General features: G+C 56.8%; 1 protein-coding gene across 4 annotated transcripts; it reads left to right on the top strand.

The window, feature by feature from the left end:
* Positions 1-32: 32 nt before the first annotated feature.
* Positions 33-26155, top strand: KANK2 (KN motif and ankyrin repeat domains 2). Of its 4 annotated transcripts, XM_084885766.1 has the most exons (15): positions 33-162; positions 1337-1551; positions 2446-2558; positions 2923-4143; positions 16770-16904; positions 16999-17101; positions 17895-18116; positions 18641-18728; positions 19185-19404; positions 20266-20408; positions 21959-22159; positions 22230-22319; positions 24200-24854; positions 24886-25521; positions 25554-26155. In XM_084885766.1, the coding sequence occupies exons 3-13, from the start codon at positions 2522-2524 to the stop codon at positions 24251-24253; spliced, it is 2514 nt and encodes an 837-aa protein (XP_084741892.1). In that variant the 5' UTR covers positions 33-162; positions 1337-1551; positions 2446-2521; the 3' UTR covers positions 24254-24854; positions 24886-25521; positions 25554-26155. The 4 variants fall into 4 exon arrangements, with proteins under 4 accessions (XP_084741892.1, XP_084741894.1, XP_084741893.1 ...); XM_084885768.1 differs by having other exon boundaries at positions 16770-16898; positions 24886-26155; XM_084885767.1 differs by having other exon boundaries at positions 19188-19404; positions 24886-26155.
* Positions 26156-26321: the final 166 nt, after the last annotated feature.

Below are 26321 nucleotides of genomic sequence, written 5' to 3'. Positions count from 1 at the left end.
GCCAGCCCGCAGGCGGCAGGGGGCGGGGCCATCGCCGAGGGCAGGGGGCGGGGCCCACAGGAGGGGCGGGGCCACCGCCGAGGCCGGAGGCCGGGCAGCGGCGGCGCGCGGAGGACGCACCGGCAGCGGGACGCGGGGACGGCGGCGGCCGGAGCGCGGGAGGCGAGTAGGGCCGGGGGTCGGATCGGGGTTCGAGTCCGCTTCGGGGTTCGAGCGTGGTCCTTCGCCGCCGCCAACTCCGCGGCAGAGCCTCGCGGGTGTGGACAAGCCGCTGCCTCTCACTCCACTATCTCATCCCAAACTTTGCGGACTTTTGAGTGTTTCTGCCCGGTTCTCGTCTCTGACCCCCGTCCCTGCTCCTCACCCCCACCCCGTCCTCCTCTCCCATCTGTATCTCTGGCCCTACCCCTCCGCCCCGTCACTGCCTCCCCTCTCCCCTCTGCCCCGCTCCGTCCCTCCACCGCCCCCCCCCTCCCCCGGCCCCGCTCCGTCTCTCTGCGCCCTCGGCGGCCGCCCAGAGCCAGGCCCCGGGCGCGGGGAAGGCGACCGGGCGTCCGGCGGGGCTGGGCCTGGGCCTGGCGGTTGGGCCGGCGTGGGGAGCGGCAGCTGTTTGCCATTAGCCGGGGACCCCGCAGGCCCCGCCCCTCCCTGCACGGGTGGGGTCCTCTCACCCCATCTTTGGGGCGGGGAGAGGGGCGGGAAGACCCCAGAGACATCCAGGCTGGTCAGCCAGGGGGTCTTTAGGGAGACCCGGTTGGGCATTCGGGCGCACCCGGGCTCATCCTGTCTTCCTTTCTGCCTCTATCTGTGTCCCCCTCCCTCCCTGTGCCCCAAGGGGTTCCACATAGGGAGAGGGGCCTCAGCCGCAGACATCCCCGCTTCCATTCTGCTTTCTCCGCCTGGAGCTGCCTGCCCTCACTGAGGATGGCCGGGTGGCTGGAGACCCCCAGACCCCTCTCTGCCTGGGAAATGGGCGGGAGGGATGTGGAGTGCGGGGGAGGGTGGCCAGGCCTGCAGCGGGGGGATCTGCGAGGCTTAGGTTCAAACCCAGGACCAGCCCTTCACCCACCCAGTGACCCGGGACCAGTCACTGCACATTTCCGTGCCTCCCCATCTGGTGGGGTGGGTTTGTCTGACGCACAGATCAGTGTTGCTGCTATTATTCACCCCATCCCTGCCCACCTCCAGGCGCCCCCACAGGCTGTTCCAATCCTGCACCCTGCCTCCCTCTCTCGGGTCCCCAGAAATTATTTGTAATCCTGTCCTATAGAGGGGGAGGGAGCCTGCAGGCAGGTGGAAAACCAACCTTCCTACGTTTGGTGGCTGCGTGTTCCAGGTGTTGCAAGACAGAGAAGCGAGGACAGAGACGTGGAGAGACAGGGAGAAGGAAGTACAGAGAGAGACACAGAGACAGAGACGTGGAGAGAGATAAAGCGAGACGCTGACTGACCGAGAGACACTGGGTGTGAGAAAAGGACCAGCTTGGCAGCCCCTGGAGCCCCAGCCCCGCCTTCATGCCCAGCCGGTGTCCCGCCTGGCCCGCCCTCCCAGGTACCCGCTGCTCTGCACCCACGGGCTGGTAAGGGGTGGGCCTGGGCCTCTGCCATAGGGTAGCTGGAGGTCAAACAGCAGGAAGGACTGGATAGGCTCAGACGGAGTGTTTGGGACAAAAGGACCCTGGCTGGACTCCAGGGGGGTGAGGGGGAGTGAGTGAGAGGCCCTGATTGTCCCTCCCCTTTGCAGCCTCCAGGCGCCCCCTCTGACTTCCTCCTCATACCCCCATGACTTCCCGGGCCACCGCCCGGCTGCTGGGCACCCCTCTCCCCAGCCGGACGTGTCCTGGGGGTGGGCAGGAAGTTCTCGTGTAGCCCGGCAGCGAAACTGTTTATTTTTAGAGAAAATTGTTTCCATAAAGGGGAAAGGCTTTGCTCCTCACTGCCTCCCCACAATTTTCCCTGCCCTCTCTCCCCCACTTCCCTGACCCGGCTCTATTTTGGGGTCCCCTGCCCTGAGCTGTAGCTCTCTCTCTTTTTTTTTTTTTTGTCTCTGCGTCTCTTTCAGGGTAGCTGTCCCCCTATTAGCACCCCAGCCCCCTGCCCACCTCAGCCCCCATCTGACCCCAGACCTGCTCCTGGCCTGGGCTGAGGGAAGGGGGTGCAGGAAGGGTGGGCTTGTAGGTCTCGGGGCTCCTAGCCGGCGGGCCTTGTGGAGGCGGGCTTTGGGGACAGCTGGAGACTGTCCAGCGGCTGGACAGATGTGCAGGCAGGCAGGGAGGTTTGGTTCCTTTGTTCTAGGCCCCAGGGCCCTCACCCCACCCCAGCCCTTTCCACAGCGTGGCTGGGTGTACGCCTACAGGAGGGTCCTGACCTGGGACTGGGTGGTGGCCACGTCCCCTCCCCTCCCCCTGCAGACCCTCCAGACTCCCTCTCCACGCCCCCTCTCCAGGTGAGCCTCAGCCGGTGCTGAAGGCAGTCTGACTCCAGGCCTCCCGGACGCTTGAGGAGCATCTACGGAGGGGAGGATGGCCCAAGTCCTGCACGTGCCCGCCCCCTTTCCAGGTCAGACTCCTGCCAGGCGGTGGGACGTGGTCCGGCCCTGGAGGCCTGAGGGCGGGGAGAGGGGTCTTGGGGGAGAGAGGGCCCTACCTGGGGTGGGGGGTGGTGAGGAACACAGCCCTGCCCTGAGGGCCTGAATGTAGACAACCGGACTGTCCTGGAGGGTCAGAGAGGGAGATGGCCCTGTTGGGAGTGGGGGGGGGGGGGGCGGCTGAGACTGGAGACCCAGTTTAGCTGCTGAGGGCCTGCGGGCTCCCATCTCTCGGGCAAATAAATCTTGGCTCTGGGGGGAAGGAGAAAGGGGGGGCTCAGTCTTCCCCGCCGAGGACAGCGGCGTTCTGAAGCCTTAGCGTTCCTCCCGCCCTAGGGACCCCTGGCCCAGCCTCCCCGCCGGCCTTCCCCCCGAAGGAGACCGAGCCTCCCTACTCGGTGGAGACGCCCTATGGCTACCGCCTGGACCTGGATTTCCTCAAGTACGTGGACGACATCGAGAAGGGCCACACGCTGCGCCGCGTGGCCGTGCAGCGCCGGCCGCGCCTGGGCTCGCTGCCCCGGGGCCCCGGCTCCTGGTGGACCTCCACCGAGTCGCTGTGCTCCAACGCCAGCGCCGACAGCCGCCACTCGGCCTACTCCTACTGCGGCCGCGGCTTCTACCCGCAGTACGGCGCCCTGGAGGCCCGCGGCGGCGGCTTCAACCCCCGGGTGGAGCGCACCCTGCTGGACGCCCGGCGCCGCCTGGAGGACCAGGCGGCCGCGCCCGCGGGCCTGGGCTCCCTGGCCCCCAGCGCCGCCAGCTCCACCAGCTCCCTGGTGGGGGTGGGGCTGCCGCCCCCGACGCCCCGGGGCTCGGGCATGTCCACGCCCGTGCCGCCCAGCGCCGGGCACCTGGCCCACGTGCGGGAGCAGATGGCGGGCGCCCTGCGGAAGCTGCGGCAGCTGGAGGAGCAGGTGAAGCTGATCCCCGTGCTGCAGGTGAAGCTGTCGGTGCTGCAGGAGGAGAAGCGGCAGCTCACGGTGCAGCTCAAGAGCCAGAAGTTCCTGGGCCACCCCTCGGGGGCCCGGGGCCGCGGCGAGCTCTGCCTCGACCTCCCCGAGGCTCCCGAGGACCCGGCGCCGCGGGAGACGCGGAGCGTGGGCACCTGGGTCCGCGAGCGGGACCTGGGCGTGCCCGACGGGGAGGCGGCCCTGGCCGCCAAGGTCGCGGTGCTGGAGACCCAGCTCAAGAAGGCGCTCCAGGAGCTGCAGGCGGCGCAGGCGCGGCAGGCCGGCCCCCAGCCCCAGGCCCAGGCCTGGCCCCCGCCCGACAGCCCTGTCCGCGTGGACACCGTCCGCGTGGTGGAGGGACCTCGGGAGGTGGAGGTGGCGGCCAGCACGGCCGCTGGGGCCCCCGCGCAGCGGGCCCAGAGCCTGGAGCCCTACGGGGCGGGGCTGCGGGCCCTGGTGGCCCCCGGGGGGCCCGAGAGCCGCCCCGTGTTCCGGAGCCACGAAGTGGTGGAGGCGGCGTTCTCCTCGCCCGCGGCAGCCCCGGGCCACGTCCACCTGGTGAAGAAGATCAGCATCACGGAGCCGAGCTGCAACGGGGCGGCAGGTGAGCATCCCGGGCGGGGGGACCGCGGAGGGGCATCGCTCTTCACCGGAGCGGTAGGGTCCAGCCCCAGCCCCGGCCCTGGCCTTCCACCAGACAGATCCATCCGCATCTTTCTTCCTCTGCTCAAAGGGGGCGAAACTGTGCCGCCAACTCAGTGTGTGGGGATCGTGCCGGACACCTGGGTGTCTGTTAAATGTATGTTCTCGTGCCTCGTACACTGGAAGTGTCCAGAAGACAAAGTATTTGAAGGATCTCCCCAGGAATTGGTTTGCTGAGCAAAAAACCCTCCCTGTTTGCTCAGTAAGTGGCAGGACGCAATCTCAGACCAGTTCAAGGAATGGGAAGGAAATGTAACTCAGGGACAGCTTCAGGCATGGCTGGATCCTGGTGCTCTTGACTCTTTCCTTCTTTCTCTTCCTCTCTGCACCCTCGAGGCTTCTGTTTTAGACCAGCAAAGGTGACCACACACACACACACCCCGCTCTGCGCCTCTGTGCTTGCAGCTCAGTGGGCAGGGCGCCCCTCCGTCCAAACACGGCCAGTAAAAACCCCGGAGGTGGCATCATCGCCGCTGGGGTCACATGCCCAACACTGAGCTCATCGCTGACCCTCACTGCCTGGCCCTTGGGGCAGGGGAGCCCCACCCAGGTGCTGCAGCCAAGTCCTGAGGGTGCTCCCTGAAGGAAGTGCTGAGTCTTCATGCCCAGAAAGGGGATGTGGGTTGTACAGCATGGCAGCTGCCTACCACTGCCGCCCTGGGGCTCCCAGAGACGCTGCCAGGATGATTCATAATAATAACAGCAGCTGTTCTTTATCGGATACCAGCGGGAGCTGGGTGCTGTGCGAAGCGTTTCGCCCGGAGCGGGCTGAAGGCAACCTGGGTTGAAATTCCACTTCTTGTGTGTGTCCCTGAGCGAGCAGCTCTCGCGGGCCCTCGGCCTCCCTCTCTGTGAAGCGGCATACTCACAGCCCCTCCGGGATGCTTGTGAATTAGCGTGCACGCTGAGCCCTCCATCGGTGCTTGTGTCTGCGTCTGATGACTCTCAGGTCAGCTCTGTTTACAGCCGGGGAGACGGGGGCTTGGGGAGAGGTCACGCAGCCAGGAAGCGGCCGAAGCAGGGTCCGAGCCGACGTTAGCCTGAACCTGCGGCAGGGCTCACAGGGGGGACCCAGGTGCTCATGCCAACCTCAGATCTAAGGTGCCCAGGGCCTCGCGGTGGGACCCGAGGGCACAGCTGGAGGGTGGGGACGCAGCTGTGTTTTCTTGCTTTTCCATGTTGTTTCTGGCCAGCTCCGGGCACCACCCCTCTGTGCTGTATCTATTCCAAACACCCAGCCCTGCGACTCTGGCCTCCGGCCAGGAGCCCCGCCTGGCCCAACCTCAGGACCTCTGAGAGGCAACCTCCATTCCAGACATGCCTCCCAGGGCAGTCATGGGACCTCCTGCCGTCGGGACGCACGGACAGCGGTGTCCTCCCGGCGATGCTTCCTGTGTCTCACTTAACTCCTTCTTGCTGCAGCCAGGCCCACCGAGCTCGTTCATTTCCGTGTCTGCTCATTCAGCAGATGTTTACAGAGCGCCTGTGATGTGCCAACGCTTCTAGGCACTGGGGACACAGCGGTGCACAAGATAGACAAAAGCCCCCGAGATAAGCAAATAGGCAGCCACAACAAACAAGTGAAGAGTTATTTCAGAGAATCCGTGTTTGAGACAGATACGTGTTCGATGGGGGAGAGGGGGACGGGGTGCGGGGGGCTGGGCTTCCCTGCTCCCTAGCTCTGCGCCCTTGAGCAATTTATTTAACCTCTCTGTGTCTCATTTGCAAACTGGGGGTCTTGACAGCCCGATGTCACCAGATTAATATGAGGCTTAAATGCATCCGTTCATGTTCCGTGTTCCGTGTGGCACCAGACACACAACGGGTGCTCAAGGGTCAGCTGTGGACTCTGAACCGAGATGTGAAAGGAAAGAAGCAGTCAGAGGGCAAAGAAGTGGGAAAAAGAGTGTTCTGGGAGGGGGCACAGCAGGGGGAGGCCCTGAGGTGAGGAGGGGTATAGGTGCAGCCAAACAAACCGGCATAAGATGAGGCTAGGGAAGCAGGGTGCAGGATAGCCTGAGCATCAGGGGAAGGTCCTCCCTGGTTTCTAGGCTGGGGAAGAGCAATAGGAGAAATAAAATGAGATAAAATGCTAAGAGGACTTGATACGTATTTGGACCATGTATTCGCTTAGGTAGGTCAGCTAGATGTGTCGGTCAGGGAGGGCTCCCTGGAGGAAGAGGCAAGAAGGAGCCCAAGTTCTCCGCCCTGTAGAATGTGCTCACCGCAATTGAAGGGCAGTCTTCCCCTCGGGCTGGAAAAGCTTGGAGAACCCCAAAGTCCTGCCCCCATCTGGCAAAGGCACCACGGAGGTCAGGGGAAGAGGGAGCAGCCAGACACATGCATAGCTGTGGCCCCTCCAAGACTTTGAAATTCTCTCTGCTCTTCTTTGAAACGTATTTCTTGTTTGAAACATATGAGCAATTCATATTCTTTGTGGGAGCTTTGGGAAGTAGAGAAAAATCTAGAACACAAAATAAAGCTCCCATAAACCTACCACCACCCAGACGCAGCTGCTGCTTTCCTCTTGAATTTTTTTATATGTTTTTTATTGATTTCAGAAAGGAAGAGAGCTGGAAACATTAATGATGAGAGAGAATTATTATCATTTATTTTTTTAGAGAGAATTATTGATTGGCTGCCTCCTGCACGTCCCACCCAGGCATGTGCTCTAACCACAATCAGACCTGGGACCCTTCCGTCCACAGGCCAGTGCTCTGTCCACGGAGCCAGACTGGCTAGGACTCCTTCTGAATTATTTAACACAAAATAATATGTATTTTTCAATTCCAAAACATAGAACTTGGAATTTGTTGTTTCCCTTCATTTTACTTTTTAAAGCATTTAGGCTGCCCTCACTATAGGCATTATTTGATTCCCTTTTCATTTTTTAATTCATTCAGATCCCCAGCACCTATATAAGGAGGGGTGTTTTTAATCCCCATGTTGGAGATGAGGAAACTGAGGCTCAGGCAGGTTAGGGATTTGCCCACGGTTCCTGAAGCCAGGATTTATCGTTTTGCTATCACGATATCCCAGGGACATTTGCTGACGTTACTAAGAGTTTGTGGGAGGCGCCTTTTGTTTTGAGCCACTTGGTTCTTTACTCTCAGGGTCCCGCGCCAGCGTCCTTCCTCAGGAGCATTCGCATCCTCTGGTCTGTTTTCTCAGGGCAGTTTCTGAAGGGCCTTCTGAGGCTCCTGTTGTCTGATTCCAAATCGCTTCACCCCCCGTGGGCTCACCCCTTCCCGGCACTGGCTGGGTTGACCCGTAATTTACATTTTTAACAATTTCTTTTGGACTTAAGGGGCCCAAACCTGAGATAATGAAATTTCTTCTGCCCGTGGTGACCACACTGCTGTTGTTTTACTTTACTCTTTTTCATCATCTTTTCCAGCCTCAGTGATGAGAGGCAGTAAATATTTTCAGTTTTGTGGGCCGTATGATCCATGTTGCAATAACTCAATTTACTCTGTTCTTTTTCTTCCCCAGCTTTATTAAGGTATATTATATACAAAAAAATGTATATATTGTGTATATATATATATATATATATATTGGGTCGGCAAGTAAGTAATTGCGGATTTTTAGAAGAAAATCAAAGACAATTTTTTCATGGAACTAAATAACTTTATTCTGTAATGTATTGCCCATTTTGATCAATGACCTTTTGCCATCTTTCAGGCAGCATCATAATCCCACGTTCAAAAAACTTCTGGTTTTTATTAGCAAAAAACTGCATCAGGTACGATTTGACATCATCATCATTATTGAAATTTTTACCATTCAAGGAGTTTTGTAAAGATCGAAACAAAAAGTAATCAGATGGTGCAAGGTCAGGACTATATGGTGGATGTGGCAAAACATCCCAACCAAGCTCCATTAATTTTTGCAGAGTGACCAAAGATGTGTGTGGCCTTGCATTGTCATGATGGAATACAACACCTTTTCGATTTGTCAATTCGGGCCACTTTTCTTCAACTGCATTGTTTAATTTCGTTAGTTGTTCAATGTAGACATCAGAATTGATCGTTCGGTTGGGTGGTAAGAGTTCAAAGTAGACAATTCCTTTGTAATCCCACCAAACTGATAACAAAACCTTCTTTTGATGAATATCAGCTTTTGATGTTGTTTGAGTTGGTTCACCTGGCCTGCTCCACGATCTTTTCCGCTTGATATTGTTGTAAACAACCCATTTTTCATCGCCAGTTATCAGTCGTTTTAAAAATGGATCATTTTCATTACGTTTCTTTAGCAAATCGCAGCTGCTAATGCGTTGCGTTAACTGTGATTCTTTCAGTTCGTGAGGAACCCATGTATCGAGTTTTTGAACATAGCCAAGTTGTTTTAAGTGATTTTCAATGCATGTATGTGATACATGAAGCTTCTCTGCAATCTCACGTGTTGTACTGTGACAGTCCGAATTGATTATTGCTTTGATTAGGGCGTCATCAACTTCAACTGGACGACCAGAGCGTTTTTCATCTTTGAGTGAAAAATCACCAGAATGAAATTTGGCAAACCAATTTTGACACTGCCGTTCTTTTAAGACTTCGTCACCATAAACAGCACATAACTTTTTATGAGCTTGCGATGCGTTTTCCCTTTGCGGAAATAAAAAAGCAAAATATGATGAAAATGTTCCTTTTGATTTTCCATTTTTCAACGAACACCAAACGAAAACTACAAAACAGATCAAAAAACTTTTTTTACTGATTAACAGCTGAATAGCCAACTATCAAATAACAAAATGTGTTTTACATTTTACTACGTCTGCAAACCTAAAAATTCAACTGAAGCCATATATGTGTGAAACCCGCAATTACTTAGCTGCCGACCCAATATATATATATATATATATTTTAATTTTTTAAAATTCCCTACAACTTTGGACATTCTTTATTTCTATTGGTTTGAGAGGGAGAGAGAACATTGGTTTCTTGTTCCACTTATTTACCCATTCATTGGTTGATTCTTGTATGTGCCCTGATGGGGAATCAAACCTGCAATCTTGGCGTATCAGAACGACACTCTAACCCACTGAACTGCCCAGCCAGGGCAAAAGTGTGCATTTTTTAATTTTATTATTATTCTTTTAATCCTCACCCAAGAAAGGGGAGAGAGAGAAAGAGAGAGATAAGAGAGAGAACATTGATTAGTTGCCTTCCATATGTGCCCCAACCGGAGATTAAACCCACAGCCCAGATATGAACCAGTAACCCCTCAGTGCACAGGATGATGCTCAACCAACTGAGCCACCCAGGCTGGGCAGAAGTGTCTATTTTTAGTGTGTACATTTTCATTAATTTGGTGCCTTTGTAACATGAAAACAGACGTAAACAATATAAGTATTAATAGCCGAGACCGGTTTGGCTCAGTGGATAGAGCGTCGGCCTGCAGACTGAAAGGTCCCGTGTCCGATACCGGTCAAGGGCATGTACCTTGGTTGCAGGCACATCCCTAGTAGGGGTGATGCAAGAGGCAGCTGATCGATGTTTCTCTCTCATCGATGTTTCTAACTCTCTATCCCTTTCTCTTCCTCTCTGTAAAAAATCAATAAAATATATATTTTAAATATATATATGTATTAATATATATGTATTAATAAATATATATGTATTAATAAACGAGCATGGCTGTGTGCCAAGAAAACTTGGTGTGTGGACACCGAAACGTCAATTTCATATCATTTCCATGTGTCCCAAATGGAATCCTTCTTTTAATTGTTTTTCCAGCCACTTAAAAATGTAAACAGGGCCCTCACGCTGGAGTTGGCCAACCTCTGCCCTGTGCCATTCACACACACTCTCCATCCATCCTCACCCCTCACCCCTCACCCCACTTCATATCATTCCTGGCAATCCACCTTCCGGAGTCACTGAGATATGTGAGTGTCCTTGAAAAACATGCCCTGTGTGTGTGAACTTCCTAAAATGGTATTGTGCTTTAGAGGGTGAAAAAAAATCTCATTCTTTTCTTAATTTCCCTTCTGCACACGCTGTTTTTGAACTCTCCATGCTGATATAAATCCAGTGTGTCACTGTGAATGCCCGAGCATGTGCTACATTTTTCTTAGCCCTTGGTAGGCACCGGGGTCACTTCCACCTCCTGATGCCACACACAGCGCGGCAACCCTCCTCCCCGTGCCCGTCAGCAGGGCCGCTGGCACCGAGGTCCTCCCTGGAGAAGCTGCCCTGGTCCCACCCCCACCCTCCAGCCGTGCTTGAGCTTGAGATGCCCGTTTCCCCAGGTCCCCACCAGCATGCCGTCTCCCGTGTCCTCCTAACGCTTTGTCCTCTGCTGGTGCTGCAGTGGCATCTCCTTGTTCTAATTTGCATTCCTCTGATTTCTGATGAGGTTGGGCATTACCATATAAGTTTAATAAGATTCCTCCTTGGGTCACTTCTTTGTAGCTTTTGCCCATCTTTCTTTGGGTAATTTTGGGAAATTTCTGGCACATCCCAGGTCAGGGGTTGGTGAGCCAAATCCAGCGCTCTGCCAGCTTTTACTTTTATGTTTCTTATTATTTGTTTTGTTAATCCTCACCCAAGGATATTTTTTCCATTGATTGTCAAGAAGGGAGGGCGGGAGGGAAAGAGAGAAAGAGATATCTATGTGAGGTTTCTCAAATGCACCCTGAGCGGGGCTGGGATTAAACCTGCAACCCAGAGACGTGCCTTGACTGGGAATCGAACCCATGACCCTTTGATGCATGGGCCGGCGCTCTAACCACTGAGAACACTGGCCAGGGCTGCTGTTCTGTGGCTCACAAGAATGGCTTTTATGTTTTTAAGTGGTTGAGCGATATGAAAAGAAGTGTAACATTTTGTGACATTAGCAAAATTACATAAAATTCAAAATTATAAAAACACAGCCACACCCGTTCATTTACAAAACTTGCACCATTTCGACAGAGACTATGGCCCATGTAGCTAAAGTGTCTGCTGTCTGTCCCTGCCCATTTTTGGCATTTCGAATATCTTCTCCCTGTCTGAATTCTTCTATCAATTGACTATGAGTCTTTTGGAGGTTGGTTGGTTTGTTTGTCTTTATCAAATAGAAACCTATTTCAGATACAGTTAAACTCATCGTCTCTAAAAAACTTGTTTCCATTATTGAGATGTATTTGACATATAACATTGTATTTGTTTTGGGTGTACACATTAATGATTTGATGTAGGCATATGTTATGAAATTATTACCACAGTAGGTTTTGTTAACATCTATCACCTTATAAAGTTAGGTTGTTTTTTTTTCTTGTGATGAGAATGTTTAAGATCTACTCTTAGCAGCTTTCAAATATACAGTACAGTAGCATAAGCTACAGCCACCGTCCTCTACATTAGGGGTGTCGAACTCAATCAGAGAAGGGGCCAAAATCTAAAATCCAGCCTAAATCGCGGGCCGAATGGTTTACTGAACAGTCATAAACCGACAATGTCATAAACTGACAGTGGAGTGCAGTGATGACAGCGCGGTGCGGGCCACATTGCAAGGCCTGGCGGGCTGGATTTGGCCCCCGGGCCTTGTGTTTGACACATGTGCTCTACATTATATCCCGAGATTTATTTATCTTATAACTGGAAGTTTGTACCTTTTGACCCCTTTCGCCCACTCCCTGCCCCCATCCCTGCTCTTTATCTCTGAGTTCAGGGTGTTGTTTGTTTGTTTGTTTGTCTGTCTTTAGATCCCACATGGAAGTGAGATCAGCTTGTATTTTCACATATAGTTTGTGCTTTGAAGAATTTTTTTTTTTTAAGAGAGAGAGTGGAAGGGAGGGGGAGAGCCAGAGAGAAATATCGATGTGAGAGAGACACATCAACTGGTGCCTCCCCCAGGTGCCCAACTGGGACTGAGCCTGCAACCAAAGTACGTGCCTTTGACAGGAATCGAAACCACGACCCTTCAGTCCGAGGGCCAATGCTTTAACCACTGAGCCAAACGAGCCATGCCAGGAATTTTTAATTTTTTTTTTCGTATTTGAAGTTTCATTTTTGAGGTTTTTCATTTTTTCAATTACAGTTGTCATTCGCTATATTGGTTTCAGGTGTGCCACACGGTGGTTAGACATTGAGGAATTTTTAAAGGAATCTTTTCCTTTCCTGAGGCCCCGGCATTCTACATTTGCTTCCTGCGGCTTTGTAGTTGGACCTTCCTGTTGTTCCTTCAGGGTTTACTTCTGCGTAAGGCCTGAGGTGGGTTCCTGCCGGACTCTCTCAGCTGGAGCTGCTTTCCCCAGCACCACCCGCAGAGCCCCCCTTGGCCGCTGGTCTGTGGAAACCCCTCCGTCTGACCCCCGTTCCCTGAGCGGGGCCGTGCTGGGCTCTCTCCCCGTTCCCTGGGCCCATCTCTTCCTGTAACAAACCCCCTGCCGGGACCGTTCGGGCTCTGGCCTCTGTTTTACTCTCTCCCAGCTGGCTTCTTCGTCTCTGCCCATTTTTGTAAGATGATCTTAGCTGGTCGTGGACTTTAGTTTTTCCATATAAATTTCGGTATCAGCGTGCCCCACCCCCCAGGGAAATAACAGCAGTAAATACCATTTTTATTGGTGTTATTTTAGCAGGGCAGTGTCTGACCTTGACCTCCTCGCATGACAGGAGCCGCCCAAGCTTTTGGGAGCAGGGCCCGCTTTTCCCTGTGGCAAAAGCGGCCATGGTGCCACTCCATTTTTTTCTTTTCCATTTTTTAAAAAATTGTGGTGAAATATATATAACAAAATTTATATATAGGGCAACCATTTTTATTTTTTTATTTTTTTAAAATACATTTTATTGATTTTACACAGAGAGGAATTGAAAGGGACAGAGAGTTAGAAACATCGATGAGAGAGAAACATTGACCAGCTGCCTCTTGCACACCCCCAACTGGGGATGTGCCCGCAACCAAGGTACATGCCCTTGACTGGAATTGAACCCGGGACCTTTCAGTCCGCAGGCCGACGCTCTATCCACTGAGCCAAACCGGTCCCGGCGGCAACCATTTTTAAGTGTCCACATATAATGGTATTCAGCAGTCATATTTAAAAAAAAAAAAAAAAAAAGTTTTGCCGAAACCAGTGTGGCTCAGTGGATAGAGCGTCGGCCTGCGGACTGAAAGGTCCCGGGTTCGATTCCGGTCAAGGGCATGTACCTTGGTTGTGGACACATCCCTAGTGGGGGGTGTGCAAGAGGCAGCTGATCGATGATTCTTTCTCATCGATGTTTTTAACTCTCTATCCCTCTCTCTTCCTCTGTAAAAAGTCAATAAAATATATTTAGTAAATAAATGAATAATTTTTTTTTAAAGTTTTTATTGATTCCAGAGAGAGAGAGAGGAATGGAGACGGAAAGAGAGAGAGAGATTGATTGGCTGCCTCCCGCACACCCCGCAGGGGGAAGGAGCCACGGCCCTGGCCTGTGCCCAACCAGGAAAAGAAGCGGAGACCTCTTGGTGCACCGGACGATGCTCCACCAGCTGAGCCGCCCCGGCCAGGCGGCAGTCACGTTTTTTGTGCAGCCACCACCACCAGCCATCCCCAGAATGTCTCTGTCTTCCCCACCTGGAGCTCAGTCTCCATTCAACAACCTCCCCCCACCGGCCCCTGGCACCCACCCTCTGCTTCTTGTCTCTGTGAACCTGGCTCCCCTGGGGACCTCCTGTAAGTAGACTCACACAGTGTTTATCCTCGGGTGCCTGGCCTGTGTCACGCAGCCACATGTTGCTTTGCCTGGCTGTTGGACCCTCCCAGGGGTTTCAGTAAGGGGCACACACGGAGACTGCAAGCTGGCCGTCTGCCTCCTGACACATTTCACTTGGCCACTTAATGTTTTTGTTTTACGTGAATTTATTGACAGGGTTAAAAAAAAAAAAATCAGGAGCCCTGGCCAGTAGCACATTGGTTAGGATGTTATCCCAGTACACCATGGTTGCAGGTTCGATCTCCGATCAGGGTGCATACAAGTACTAACTTAGAAATGCATAAATGAGTGGAGCAACAAATCAGTGCTTCTCTCTCCTCTCCCCCACTTTCCTTCCTCCCTCTCTCTTCTTTCTCTTTCTAAAATCAATTTAAAAAAAAAAAAAATGAGATTCTCATAAAAACCAGCTCCGGAACTGGCCTGGCCAAGCCACGCCCTGGCTGCAGTGCTGTCTGCGTGCTCAGGCCAAGTGCCTCATCTTTTCTGTGGGCTGGTCCCAAGTATTTACTCCCTGTTCTTGACTTGAATGTTGCCCAAGGACTTGAGGAACTAGTCACTGTGTATGTCAAAACAGCTCTAACTGTTAAAGAGAATTAAAGTGCCCAGCCGCCAGCACAGCTCAGCTCTGCGGTTGAGCTGTGACCTATGAGCTAGGAGGTCGAAGTTCGATTCCCGGTCAGGGCACATGCCCGGAGTTGCGGGCTCAATCCCCAGTGGGGGGGCCTGCCAGAGGCAGCTGATCAGTGATTCTCATCATTGACGTTTCTCTCTCTCTCTCTCTCTCTCTCTCTCTCTCTCTCTCTCTCTCTCTCTCTCTCTCTCTCTCTCTCCTCCCTTTTCTGAAATCAATAGAAATATGTATTTTGAAGAGAATTAAAGTGACTCGGCCTGTGCAGCCAGGGGCAGGACGGGGCCGTCCTGAGGAAGTGGTGACATGGAAGCCACACGTGGCCTGGGGCCCTGAGCCTTCCCGAGACTCGGGCAGCCCCCACAGTGGGACTGAGCTGTTGTTCCTCGTTCCAAACCGGGCTCCGGGCTGGCTCTTCCTGCGGCTCCGTTCCCAAGGGGACAGTGAGCACCCTCGGGGCCTGATGCCCACAGAGTCAGCTTTGTCCTTACACCAAACTACCGTGTTTCCCCGAAAATAAGACCTAGCGCATGGAAAGATAAGACATCCCCTAAAAATAAGACCTAGCGCAACTTTGGGAGAAAAAATTAATATAAGACACTGTCCTATTTTCGGGGAAACAGGGTAGGTGGGTTTTCTAAAAAAGTGTGATAAGATACGTATCACATGAGACTTTCTATTTTAAGAATTTTGAAGTGTCCAGTGGTGTACAATCATCACCAACCCCACCTCCAGAACTTTTTTATCTTCCCAAACTAAATCCCTGCCTGGGTGGGGTTTCAATTGTCATTTTCCAATAGCTCAATTGTTTCTTTCTTTTTCTTTTTATTAAAATAGTGCCTGCTTAAAATTGAGTTAAGAAGGGAAAAAGGAAGCGGGATATAAATGCCATTTATAGCACAATCCTACTTTTGTTAAAAATAATTTTTTTTTAAAGCCCTAGTTGGTTTGGCTCAGTGGATAGAGCGTCCACTGCAGACGGAAGGGTCCTGGGTTCGATTCCGATCAAGGGCTTGTGCCTTGGTTGTGGGCTCCTCCCCATCCCAGGCCCTGGTTGGGGCTTGTGCAGGAGGCAACCAATTGATGTGTTTATCTCACATCACTGTTTCTCTCTCTCTTTCCCTCTCTCTAAAAATCAATGGGAAAATATCTTCGGGTGAGGATTAAAAAAAAAAAGAAAAAAGAAATCAAAGTCCTGGCTGGTGTGGCTCAGATGGTCATGTACCAAAAGGCTGCAGGTTCAATTCCCAGTCACGGCACATGCCCAGGTTGCAGGCTCGATCCCCAGGCGGGGGCATGTCTTAGGCAGCTGATCCATGTTCTCTCTTGTATCCATGATTCTCTCCCTCTCTCTTCCTCTCTCTCTAAAAAAAATTCAATAAAAGTCCATCAAAAAATCTTTTATAAAAGAAAGGACAGACTAAAAAAAAATCATAATATGAAGTCTCACCAAAATAGAGCTTACGATTCTCTTGAATTAACAGATGCTTCTTGAGCCCTCCCAAGTGCAGACATTGTTGTAGGCCAGTGGTCGGCAAACCGCGGCTCGTGAGCCACATGCGGCTCTTTGGCCCCGGGAGTGTGGCTCGGCGTTAGAACCACTTCTTCAAAATGGACTCGCCCGGCCGACAACGACCTCTGCGCCGGGCCACGGAGTTTCGATCGCACTGATCGCGCACCACTGCCGAACCGGACACTTTACAATTTCTAAAATGGAGAACTTCACGTTACACATATCTTACTACAAAATGGCCTGCATGATCCGCGGTTTGCTGACCACTGTTGTAGGCTCTTCGCCTTCCTGTCTTCCGTCCAATCAGCTGCCAGGAAGTAGGCATGCCGTTCTCTGAGGCACTGAGAGATTACATGAGTTGCCCGAGGTCACATACTTGCTCCTGGAAGACATGATTCCCTGCAGTGACCACCACACAGCACTTCGCGTGTCGTTGGAGGTCGGAGAGGGGTCGTGAGCCAGCATCCTGTGGTCGCAGGACCTTCCCTGTCCCTGCCCGTGGGGGCCAGGCAGCCAGCCAGGGCTGGGATTGGATTCTTCTCCTCCGTTCCCTCCGGTGCCTCCGTTTGCTCTCCCGCAGTCGCCCACCGTCCACCTTCCCCGGCCGGAGGAGCTGATGAGGAGCCAGTCCTCAGAGCGCGGACGGGAGGAGCGTTGCCGCTGTGGGTGCTCCGCTGTTCCCACAGTGAGCGCCGCCTCCGCCCCTCCAGGTCCTCGGGCGTCTGCAGCGGCGTCCTCGGCGCCCCCAGGGTCCGCAGCAGCCCTGGCACCGCCCACGAAGAACGCAGGCGGGGTGCCCCCCAGGCCGGCTGCCCCACGCGAACCGGAGGAGGCCGGAGGTGCGGGTGAGTGGGGTGCCGCCCAGACGACAGCGCTGGAGGCCTGGGCACGGGTCTGGCTTCGGGAGGCCCTTGTGACACCAGCCCCTCCCCCCCCCAGGCGGGCCCCAGGCGGCCATACGGTCCATCATGAAGCGGAAAGAGGAGCCTGCGGACCCCGCGGCCCACCAGCGGAGCCTCCAGTTTGTGGGGGTCAACGGCGGGTGAGAGAGCCCCCACCCACGCCCCAGCTTCCAGTCCCTGTTTGTTCCGAGCGTGGACCAAGTCCCGGCCTGAGCCCCTCACTTGGGTGCCCTCACCTAACGAAAGCACAGCAGACGGGAGGGGAAATGAGGCCCGGTGAGGCCGAGGGCCTCGCTGGAACGCACGTGTGCCCAGGAGCCTGCTCGGTGTCTGGCTGCAGGGCTGGTGCCGTAGCCACAGAAGGTGCCAGGTTAAGCTCCCGGCCTGGATGAAGCAGGAAGGAGGGCACTCAGCCAGGGGGATCTTGGGAGGCACGGCGCCCCAGGATGGGCTGGCAAAGTGAGGGAGGGGGTAAGAGGGCTCCCCTGGTGGAGGCACGGCCTGGGGCCAGGCCCAGAGGGGAGAGGAAGCAGAGCGACAGGAGGAATGGGAGGCATCGGAGCGATGGTCAGGGGCAGTTTGAAACCTCGAATACCAGGAGCTTAGACTCCGTCCGGAGGAAGCAAGAAGCATGAGGGGCCCATCGAGGGGGGGGAGGGTCTGGACCAGGAGCGGGGCGTGAGCGGCACCGGAGGGTGGAAGGGAGAGAGTGCCCCTCCCTGGCCCCCAGCGCCATCCCAGCCACAGCGAGTGTCTGTGGAGGTTCACTGTGCCAGGCGCTCTGAGCCACGTCCCTGCAGGCCTGTGAGGTCCGTGCCGACACCGTCCGCGGCTGGCAGACGGGGAAACCGGGTCCAGTCGTCAGCGGCCCCCAGCGGCCCCCGCCACACCCGGGCCCGCCCGCAGCATCTCTCCTCCCGCCACCCTCCCCAGGCGCGAGTCCTCCTCCGAGGACTCCAGCACCGCCGAGAACTCCGACAACGACAGCACCGGGAACGAGACCCCGGAGCCCGAGGCGCGGCTGCCGGCCGTGGCCGAGGCCGCCCCGCCCAGGCCCGCGGGGACCGCAGCCCCCACGGCCGCCCCGGAGGAGCGCCCGCCGCCCCGGGAGCCCGAGCGAGGGGGAGCCTCGGGGTCCAACGCGGAGGAGATCCGGTCAGTGCTCTGGGTGGGAGGCAGGGGTGACCCCCAGTCCCACCCTCCACGCCTTCTGAGTGAACATCCCGTCAGTCGTGCACCGTAGTCTAAGTGAGCACAGAAGCATTTCTCCCTCTGGGCACCCGGAAGGTCTGAGGCTTTGAGGAAGGGCCGGAGGGGGGCAGTTTGGCTGTGGGGTTAGGATTAAAGTCCTTAAGCTACCTGCCTTTTGGGGACATTTTGCCCCACCTGTCCATCCTGTTTATCTTTTTTTAATCCTTTGATGAAAAATCTGGCATCAGGAAAAGATTTCCCACCTGCCTCTGGCCACTTGGAGTAAACTAGCCTGTGTGTCCATGCTCTCTCCGAGTCTGTCTGTTCTCCACGTACGCCCTGTGGGCTGTGATGTGAAAACGTGTTCCTGGCGAAGGGGGCGTCTGAGGGTTACAGTCAGGGGGGCCCTGGCGGGATCGGTGAGTGCCCAGGCGGATGTGGGAAATGAGGAAACCCAGGCGGCTGGGGTAACCCCCTCTCCCTCGCAGGATGGAGCTAAGCCCCGACCTCATCTCAGCCTGCCTGGCCCTGGAAAAGTACCTGGACAACCCCAACGCCCTCTCCGAGCGGGAGCTGGTACGCGGCCCTGGGACAGGAGGGCCCTCCTCCCGCCGCCCCCTGGCGCCTCCTGTCCGCAGGGCCTCCTTCTGTCCCTCTGCCGGCCTGCGGGGGTGGGGGGGTGGGGGGTGCTTGAGTCACGGGCCTTAGAGAGGGGCCGGGGGGTGGGGGGGGAGGGGAGAGGGACCTGAGGATGATCGCCTGCTGGCAGAGCCGGCCTTGGTCCCTGGTCCTTCCGGGAGCTTGAGGGGAGGGGCTGGCACATCCCCTCCACTGGTTGTCATTCCCCGGATGGAGATGCTCACAGCTTCCACAGACCTTGGCTGCCTGTCTCCACTTCCCTCCAGGGTCCTGGTCCAGGACGGGGTGCAGCACCGCTCCAGGGGCTCGTGTGGGTGGGGTCCCCGTGCTCCCCTTCCAGGCTCCCCTCGGGGCCTAGCCTCCCAGCCCTCCTCTCCCCCTCCCCCCGGGCAGAAGGTGGCCTACACCACGGTGCTGCAGGAGTGGCTGCGCCTGGCCTGCCGCAGCGACGCCCACCCCGAGCTCGTGCGGCGCCACCTGGTGACCTTCCGGGCCATGTCCTCGCGGCTGCTGGACTACGTGGTCAACATCGCCGACAGCAACGGCAACACCGCGCTGCACTACTCCGTGTCCCACGCTAACTTCCCGGTGGTGCGGCAGCTGCTGGACAGCGGTGAGCCGCCGGGCGCGCTGTCCCCGGTCTGGTGGTCTGGCTGGGCAGACACGGCCTCCCACTCGGCGGGGGGGTGGGGGAGATGCAGGCCCCCCCCCCCCCCCCGGACGCCCCATATTCTGGAAAGGGCAGCCGCGGTCTTCGGGAGCACACGGCCTCCCGCCATCCACACAGACCCCCGTGGAAGGAGGCCAGGCCTCCGGGACCCGTCTGAGGGACGGACGGACGTGGCTGTGAGTCTGGGGCTTGGAGGGAAGATGTGGTCCCCCATTCAGCAGGAAAAGGTCTTCCTTCCCTGGTCAGACGGGGAGGCACAGACTCCTGGTCTGGTGAAGACTCCAGCCTGATGGAGGAGGCAGAGGCCAGTCTGAGGAACTGGCGTTCAGCCCTACATTCGGTGCCGATGCGGGGGGCCCAGGCTGGTGGAGGGGTGGAGCGGCTTCAGTCACAAAGGGCGGGGGGCTCCGTTTAGGGGAGTGAGAATGGGACACACACCCTGGGCAGACGGGGCTCTCCGTCTGAGAGGAGGGGGTCCGGCCACACCTCGACGACGGAGGAGACAGGATGCCCAGAGCTCGTGGTCGAGCGGAGCCAGGCTCCCGGTCTGAGGGAGCGGCTCCCGGTCTGATGGAGCGGCTCCCGGTCTGAGGGAGCGGCTCCCTGTCCGAGGGAGCGGCTCCCGGTCCGAGGGAGAGGCTCCCGGTCCGAGAGGGTGGCTCCCGGTCCGAAGGAGCGGCTCCCGGTCCGAGGGAGCGGCTCCCGGTCTGAGAGGGCGGCTCCCGGGCCTCAGGGCCCGCCCTCCGCCTCGAGGGGCCTGCCGTGTCAGGGGGTCTGAGGCTGGTGTCTGCCTGCCCCGCCCAGGTGTCTGCCAGGTGGACAAGCAGAACCGTGCCGGCTACAGCCCCATCATGCTCACCGCCCTGGCCGCCCTCAAGACCCAGGACGACATCGAGACGCTCCTGCAGCTCTTCCGGCTCGGAGACGTCAACGCCAAAGCCAGCCAGGTAGGCCCGGGCACTGCACACCGGGCAGCCCTGCCCCCTGACCAGGTCCCAGCCGCACGCCAGGCCCCGGTGACCTGGTTTCATGCCAGAGTCCCCGCTCCTCAGACAGGAAACTGAGGCTCAGAGAAGCAGCGTTGTTTTCTCAAGGTCCCGCTAGAGGAGGGGCTTCGAACCGGGGGTCTAGCTCCAGAGCCCCATTCGCGTGCCTTCCCCGCAGGCGCAGGGCCTTCTGGGGGAGTGGGTGGGGATGGGGAGGTCGAGGGGGTCTCCAGCCTTCCCAGCCTGACACTGCCCCACATGCTGCTGGGGAGCCACTGGCACCAGGCGGAGGCCAGAGGCTCAAGAGGTGGCCCGCGGGCACGGCCCCTCCCTCCTGGTGCTCCCCAGCCAGGGGGCAGGAGCCGCTCAGTCAGGTGGCACGGAGGCCTGCAGGGGGTTTGGACTCGGCTGCAGAGGCCCCTGGGGGCATTCCATCAGGGCCGCGTGCGACCGCTTTCTGATTTGAAATCTCCTTCAGCTGCATGTTGGGAGCAGCAGCTAGGAGACTGAAAGCCACCGGGATGTGGACGGGGTCCAGGCGGAGGAGCAGGGCGGGACAGCCAGGGGAGGGAACGGAGCAGCACAGACGCCCTGAGGGAAGAGCAGGGTGCAGCGATCAATGAGGAGAGGAGAGAGAATCATTGATCGGCTGCCTCCTGCACGCCCCCTCCTGGGAATCGAGCCCCCAGCTGGGACATGTGCCCTGAACCGGAATGGAACCCGGACCCTTCAGTCCGTAGGTCTTCACTGTGTCTGAGCCAAACCAGCTAGGGCTGGTTTACTTTTTTTTTTTTAACTGAGGTGAGATTCACACATTACCCTTGAAAGGTGTACAGGCCAATGGCAGTTAGTACAATATATTTACAGTGTTGTGTCACCGTCCCCTAAATCTACCTCCGAACATTCCCATCACCCCTAAAGGAAACCCCGTTAGCAGTCACTCCCCCGGTCTGCTCTCCGCTCTCCGCCTCTGGATCTGCCCGCTGTGGTTCAGACGAATGGCGTCGTGTATGATGCGCCGTTTAGTGTCTGGCTCTGTCAGCGAACGCAGTGTTTTCAAGGTTCCCCCTCGCAGGGTGTGGCGTTCCCTTCTAAGGCGGAATGACATTCTGGAGGGCGGGTTTACCACAGCGTGCTTATTGCTCATCTGCTGGGAGCACTGATTTAATTTTTGTGGAGGTTCAGCTGACATACAGAGACGTGCACAGGTCTCAGCTTCGAACATTTTCACCTGTTTGCGCCTGTGAGCCAGGCGGCTGCTGTAGGTGGGCGTGGGGTGGCGATGGGGAGGCCAGTGGCATCTCAGAGGAGGAGACATGGGAGCCGAGACCTGCGGGAATGAGGCAGCGGAACGGGGAGGGGCCAGCAGGTGCAGGGCCCAGGGTGGGAGGCCTGTCTGAGATACAGGGAGGCCAGCGGGCGCTGGGAGCCTCGGGTCGTGGGAGCTGTGACGGGTTTGGGGGGGGCCGTGCCTCGGGCCTGCGTGGAGCAGCCTGTGCTGTGCTGTGCAGGCCGGGCAGACGGCCCTGATGCTGGCGGTCAGCCACGGGCGCGCGGACGTGGTGAAGGCGCTGCTGGCCTGCCAGGCGGACGTCAACGTGCAGGACGACGACGGCTCCACGGCCCTCATGTGCGCCTGCGAGCACGGCCACAAGGAGATCACGGGGCTGCTGCTGGCCGTGCCCAGCTGCGACATCTCGCTCGCCGACCGCGTGAGTCCCGCTCAGGTGCGCCCGGGGCGGGCGGGGCTGGTGCCGCGTCCTCACCGCGCGATGCTTACAGGACGGGAGCACGGCTCTGATGGTGGCCCTGGACGCGGGGCAGAGCGAGATCGCCTCCATGCTGTACTCCCGCATGAACATCCAGTGCTCGGTGAGTCTGCGCCCCAGCAGGCGGGGCGCGGGGGAGCAGGGCTGGGCCCGGGAGTGGACGGATGTTTATGAGGAGCTGATGGTATGGGTCCTGAGCCAGGGACTCAGTCATCATCTGCTTGTTGAGCCTTCATGGTGCCCCACGAGGCCATGAGTCACCGGGAGCTGAGGCTGCACGATCATGGTCAACATCTCAGTATTCGAACCCAGACCTATCCGGTTCCAAACGCATGCTCTTTAAATGATTTTAAAATATAGTTCTATTGATTTCAGAGAGGAAGGGAGAAGGAGAGAGACTTCCATGATGAGAGAGAATCACTGATCGGCTGCCTCCTGCACACCCCCTACTGGGGATCAAGCCCACAACCCAGACATGTGCCCTGACTGGGAATTAAACTGTGACCTTCTGAGGCATAGGTCACCGCTCACCACTGAGCCACACCGGCCAGGCCAAGTGCATGTTCTTAATCGCCATTCACTCATTTGAGAAGTATTTACAGAGCACTGGCTGTCTCTGGCCCTAATCCTGGCCTGGCAATCGGCACTGAACAAAACAGGAAAAAAAGTTTCTGCCCCTCCTAGAGCAGACGTTCTAATAAAAGACAAAATAAGCAGATTGGTGTATCACAGCCCGGGGACGGTAAGTCCTGGAGAGAGATATGGAACAGGAGAGGAAGGACAGTGCGTGATGGAGGAGCCACTTGAGACCTTCATGAAACTGTGACGCTGAGGAAGCGAGTTAGTGGCCTCCGGGCGGAAGGAGCGAGCAGAGCCACGGCCCGAGGCGGGCTTCCCTGGCGGGTGAGGGGCGTCTGGGAGCCCACGGAGGAGAGGAGGGCCGGGAGGTCACGCCGGGCCTTGTGGGTCTTGCCGGGAGCGTGTCAGTGTGCAGAGGCCTTGAGTAAGGTGACCAGATGTCCGGATTTTTAACAACAATTTGTCAAAAAGATAATTGTTAAAAATCGGGACTGTCCTGCCAAAAGCGGGACGTCTGGTCACGGGCAGGAGCCTCCTGCCGCCTCCCCCCTCCCCCCGCACCCACACCTGCACTCGCCCCGAAGCGTATCCGGGTTCGGGTTCAAGGGTGGCATCGTGGGTGTCAACACAGCGAATCCCAAAAGGTCCAAGAGAGGGAGGTTGCAGACATGCATCCGTCTCGCCTGGCTCCCAGGTCCTCCTGAGGCTCCGAGCTTTCCGGCTTCAGGACACCCACCCGGGCCTCAGGGGTGACGCCCCGATCACCTCAGTTTCCTCAGCGGGAAGATGGGGTGATGGGGCTGGAGATGGCTCGCCCTCTGGTCTGTGCTCCTGCCCCAGGGACTCGGAGGGAGGAACCCCCATCCTCCTTGTCTACCTGGACCACTGCTACAGCCTCTGCCTCCCCCAGCCTCACCCCCCTCAGTCTGCCCTCCCCTCAGCAGCCAGAGGTCATGGCGGACACCTGAGTCAGCAATGCCTCCTCCTCACAGCCCTCTCTGGCTCCTCCTCCATTGGAGAGAAAGCCCAAGCCATCCTTAAAGCCCATCAGCTCCCCCCTCCCCTCTCCCTCCCCCCATCCCTGAGCTCCAGCCACACCAGCCTTCTCCCTGCTCCCTCGGGGCCTTGGCTCGGCTCTCCTGCCTGCAGTGCCTGCTCTGCCCCTTGGCTGGCCCCTCAGCAGCATTCAGCTCAGACAGGCCCTCCCCGACCACCCGCCGTCCACTCCATTCCCTTCCGTCCCCGTCCCTGATGAAAATCCTCCGCTGCATTTATTTGTTTGCTTCTTGGAGGCATCTCCCCGTCACGTGGCCTCCTGGGGGCCGAGGGATCGCAGCCTCTTGTTCACTCACCGCGGTGCCTCGGAGGCCAGGACGCCAACAACGACTGTGCTTGTCGTTTCAGTTCGCCCCGATGTCGGATGACGAAAGCCCTGCATCGTCCTCCGCGGAAGAGTAGCCACGAGGGGGACCCGGGCGCCTCCCCTCCGAGGCCAGGCAGCCCCAAGCGGCCGCCCCTCCTCCCTGGCCGACCCCACTCCTTCCCACCGAGGCCTGGGTCTCACAGGCACGTGGTTCTCCTCTGCTTCCCAGCAGCGACCGGACTCCAGCTTACAGCGGGTCTTCCCGCCCCCCAGTTCAAAGCAGCCACAGCGCAGACCGAAGCTCATTCCCACAGAGATGGGCGCCGGCGGCCGTGCTGGGCGTGGGTTCATGGAGAACAGAACCATCGGCTGGCGGTGGCGGACGGAGGAGGGCCAGAGGGGAGCGCACTGTGTTTTCCAACCGCCGTCGTAGGACCTGTTGCCAAATCTGAAAGTCACTGGAAATGCATATTTTCACTCTAATCATGAGTGTCATTACTCACGGGCGTGGTCTGGAGTGGCTTCACTCCCCCTCGGCCCCCACGTAACTGTCTGGTATGTAGCAGTGTTGTGTCCACTCCCCCCGCAGACAGCTTTTTCGGGGGAATTTTGGTCTCTTCACAAAACGGATGCAGTCCTTGTCACCCGGAGTAGGAAATGCAGCCCTTTCTTCTGCTTTCTCCTGCCACTGGCAGCGTCCACCCCGTCAGGTCGGACATGGGGGGAGGGAGGGAGCCCCAGGACTCAGCAGCCCAGAGGTGGGAGCAGTTCGTATCGAGAAATTACTCCGGCCCCTCCCCGCATGGAGGCCCCAGCGAACATTAATTTTCCTAGAAAATCCTTCAGGCCCGGAGACACAGGAAATGAATCCTGTTCCCAGAGTGGCTGCTGCGTCCCTGGGTTTCGAACCCAGGGTACGGGCCGCCCAGGTCCTCCGCAGGCTCCAGAATTTCTCTTCAAAGGAAAGAAAACAGGCCGTGTGTGTGTGTTGGCAGCGCCTGGGGCCAGCTCCAGGAACCCCATGTGTGCACAATTAAAAGTTGGCTGCCCCCAGAGGGCTCCCAGCACAAACTTAAAGAGGCAGGGCCTTGCCGAAAACCAAACAAGGGCCAGCTGGGTTTTTTTTTTTTAACCTACAGGCTTTCCGGCGCTGCCTGGAGCAGAGCCTGCTGGACTGGGGCTCGCCAGACACTCACAGTTTCCTTAATGGCCGGTTTTGTTCCCAGGATCTCGACCGAGTTCTCTTTCCTTTTCCTTCCTTCTGTGAACCAAAAACAGAAAGGGGAGCGGCTCCGAGCCTCCCCACGTGCCCCTGCGGCCGGGGAGGGAGACCCCTGGCTAATAGGTGTCCTGCCCCCGGCCAGTCCGCAGCCCTGCGGCCAGGGTGGCGGCCAGGCCGCCGGGGATGGAGCCGGCCCTGAGCGCTCACGTGTCCACTCGGTCCTGCGGAACGCTGGCTCCCCTCCCACAGAAGTGGGTTTCCTGGCGGATGGAGTCTGGCTTGCTTTGATTTTGAAGGGGATCAGAATCTTTTTTACTCTGTACCTGAGACAAAAGAGCTTGCGTGGCCAAAGGAGGGAGGCACCCCGGAGAGAGGGGGAGAGTGTGTGTGTGAGTTGGAAAGAAAAAAACCGAAGCTGCTTGAGGATGCCTTGGCGTGTGATGGGAGGCGGCTCTGAGCCGCGGTCCTGGTGTCGTGTGCCTGTGTGTCCTGGCCCGGGGCCAGCGGTGGTTTATTTTAAGCCCCTACAAGAGCTCATTGACACCATATTTGTCCCTGTTCCCCTCTCCCCTGGTGCCCGTTGGCTTGGCAGGGAGCCACAGGGGTACTGCCTCTGTCCCCATTCTCTTCTCACGTGTATTCATGGCCTTAAACTCTACTTCCCAACCACGGTACGTCCATAAAGACAGTATTACGCTTAAATGAAGTATTCTTTTTTGTAATCATTTTTTAGACGGTAAAGAAATGTAATAAAGCTACTTTATGATAATGCCAATATCTGTGTCTGGTCTTTGTCAAGGTGTGTGCCTCTTTAAGCTTTAAAATAGATACCCTTTTGCCCTAGCCGGTTTGGCTCCATGGATAGAGCTCCATGGACTGAAGGGTCCCGAGTTCGATTCCGGTCAAGGGCACATGCCCGGGTTGTGGGCTCAAACCCCAGG

Source organism: Pipistrellus hanaki, assembly GCF_964339955.1.
Source record: "Pipistrellus hanaki genome assembly, chromosome: 5".
Lineage (NCBI taxonomy): Eukaryota > Metazoa > Chordata > Mammalia > Chiroptera > Vespertilionidae > Pipistrellus > Pipistrellus hanaki.
This window is presented reverse-complemented; position numbering and strand designations above follow the sequence as displayed.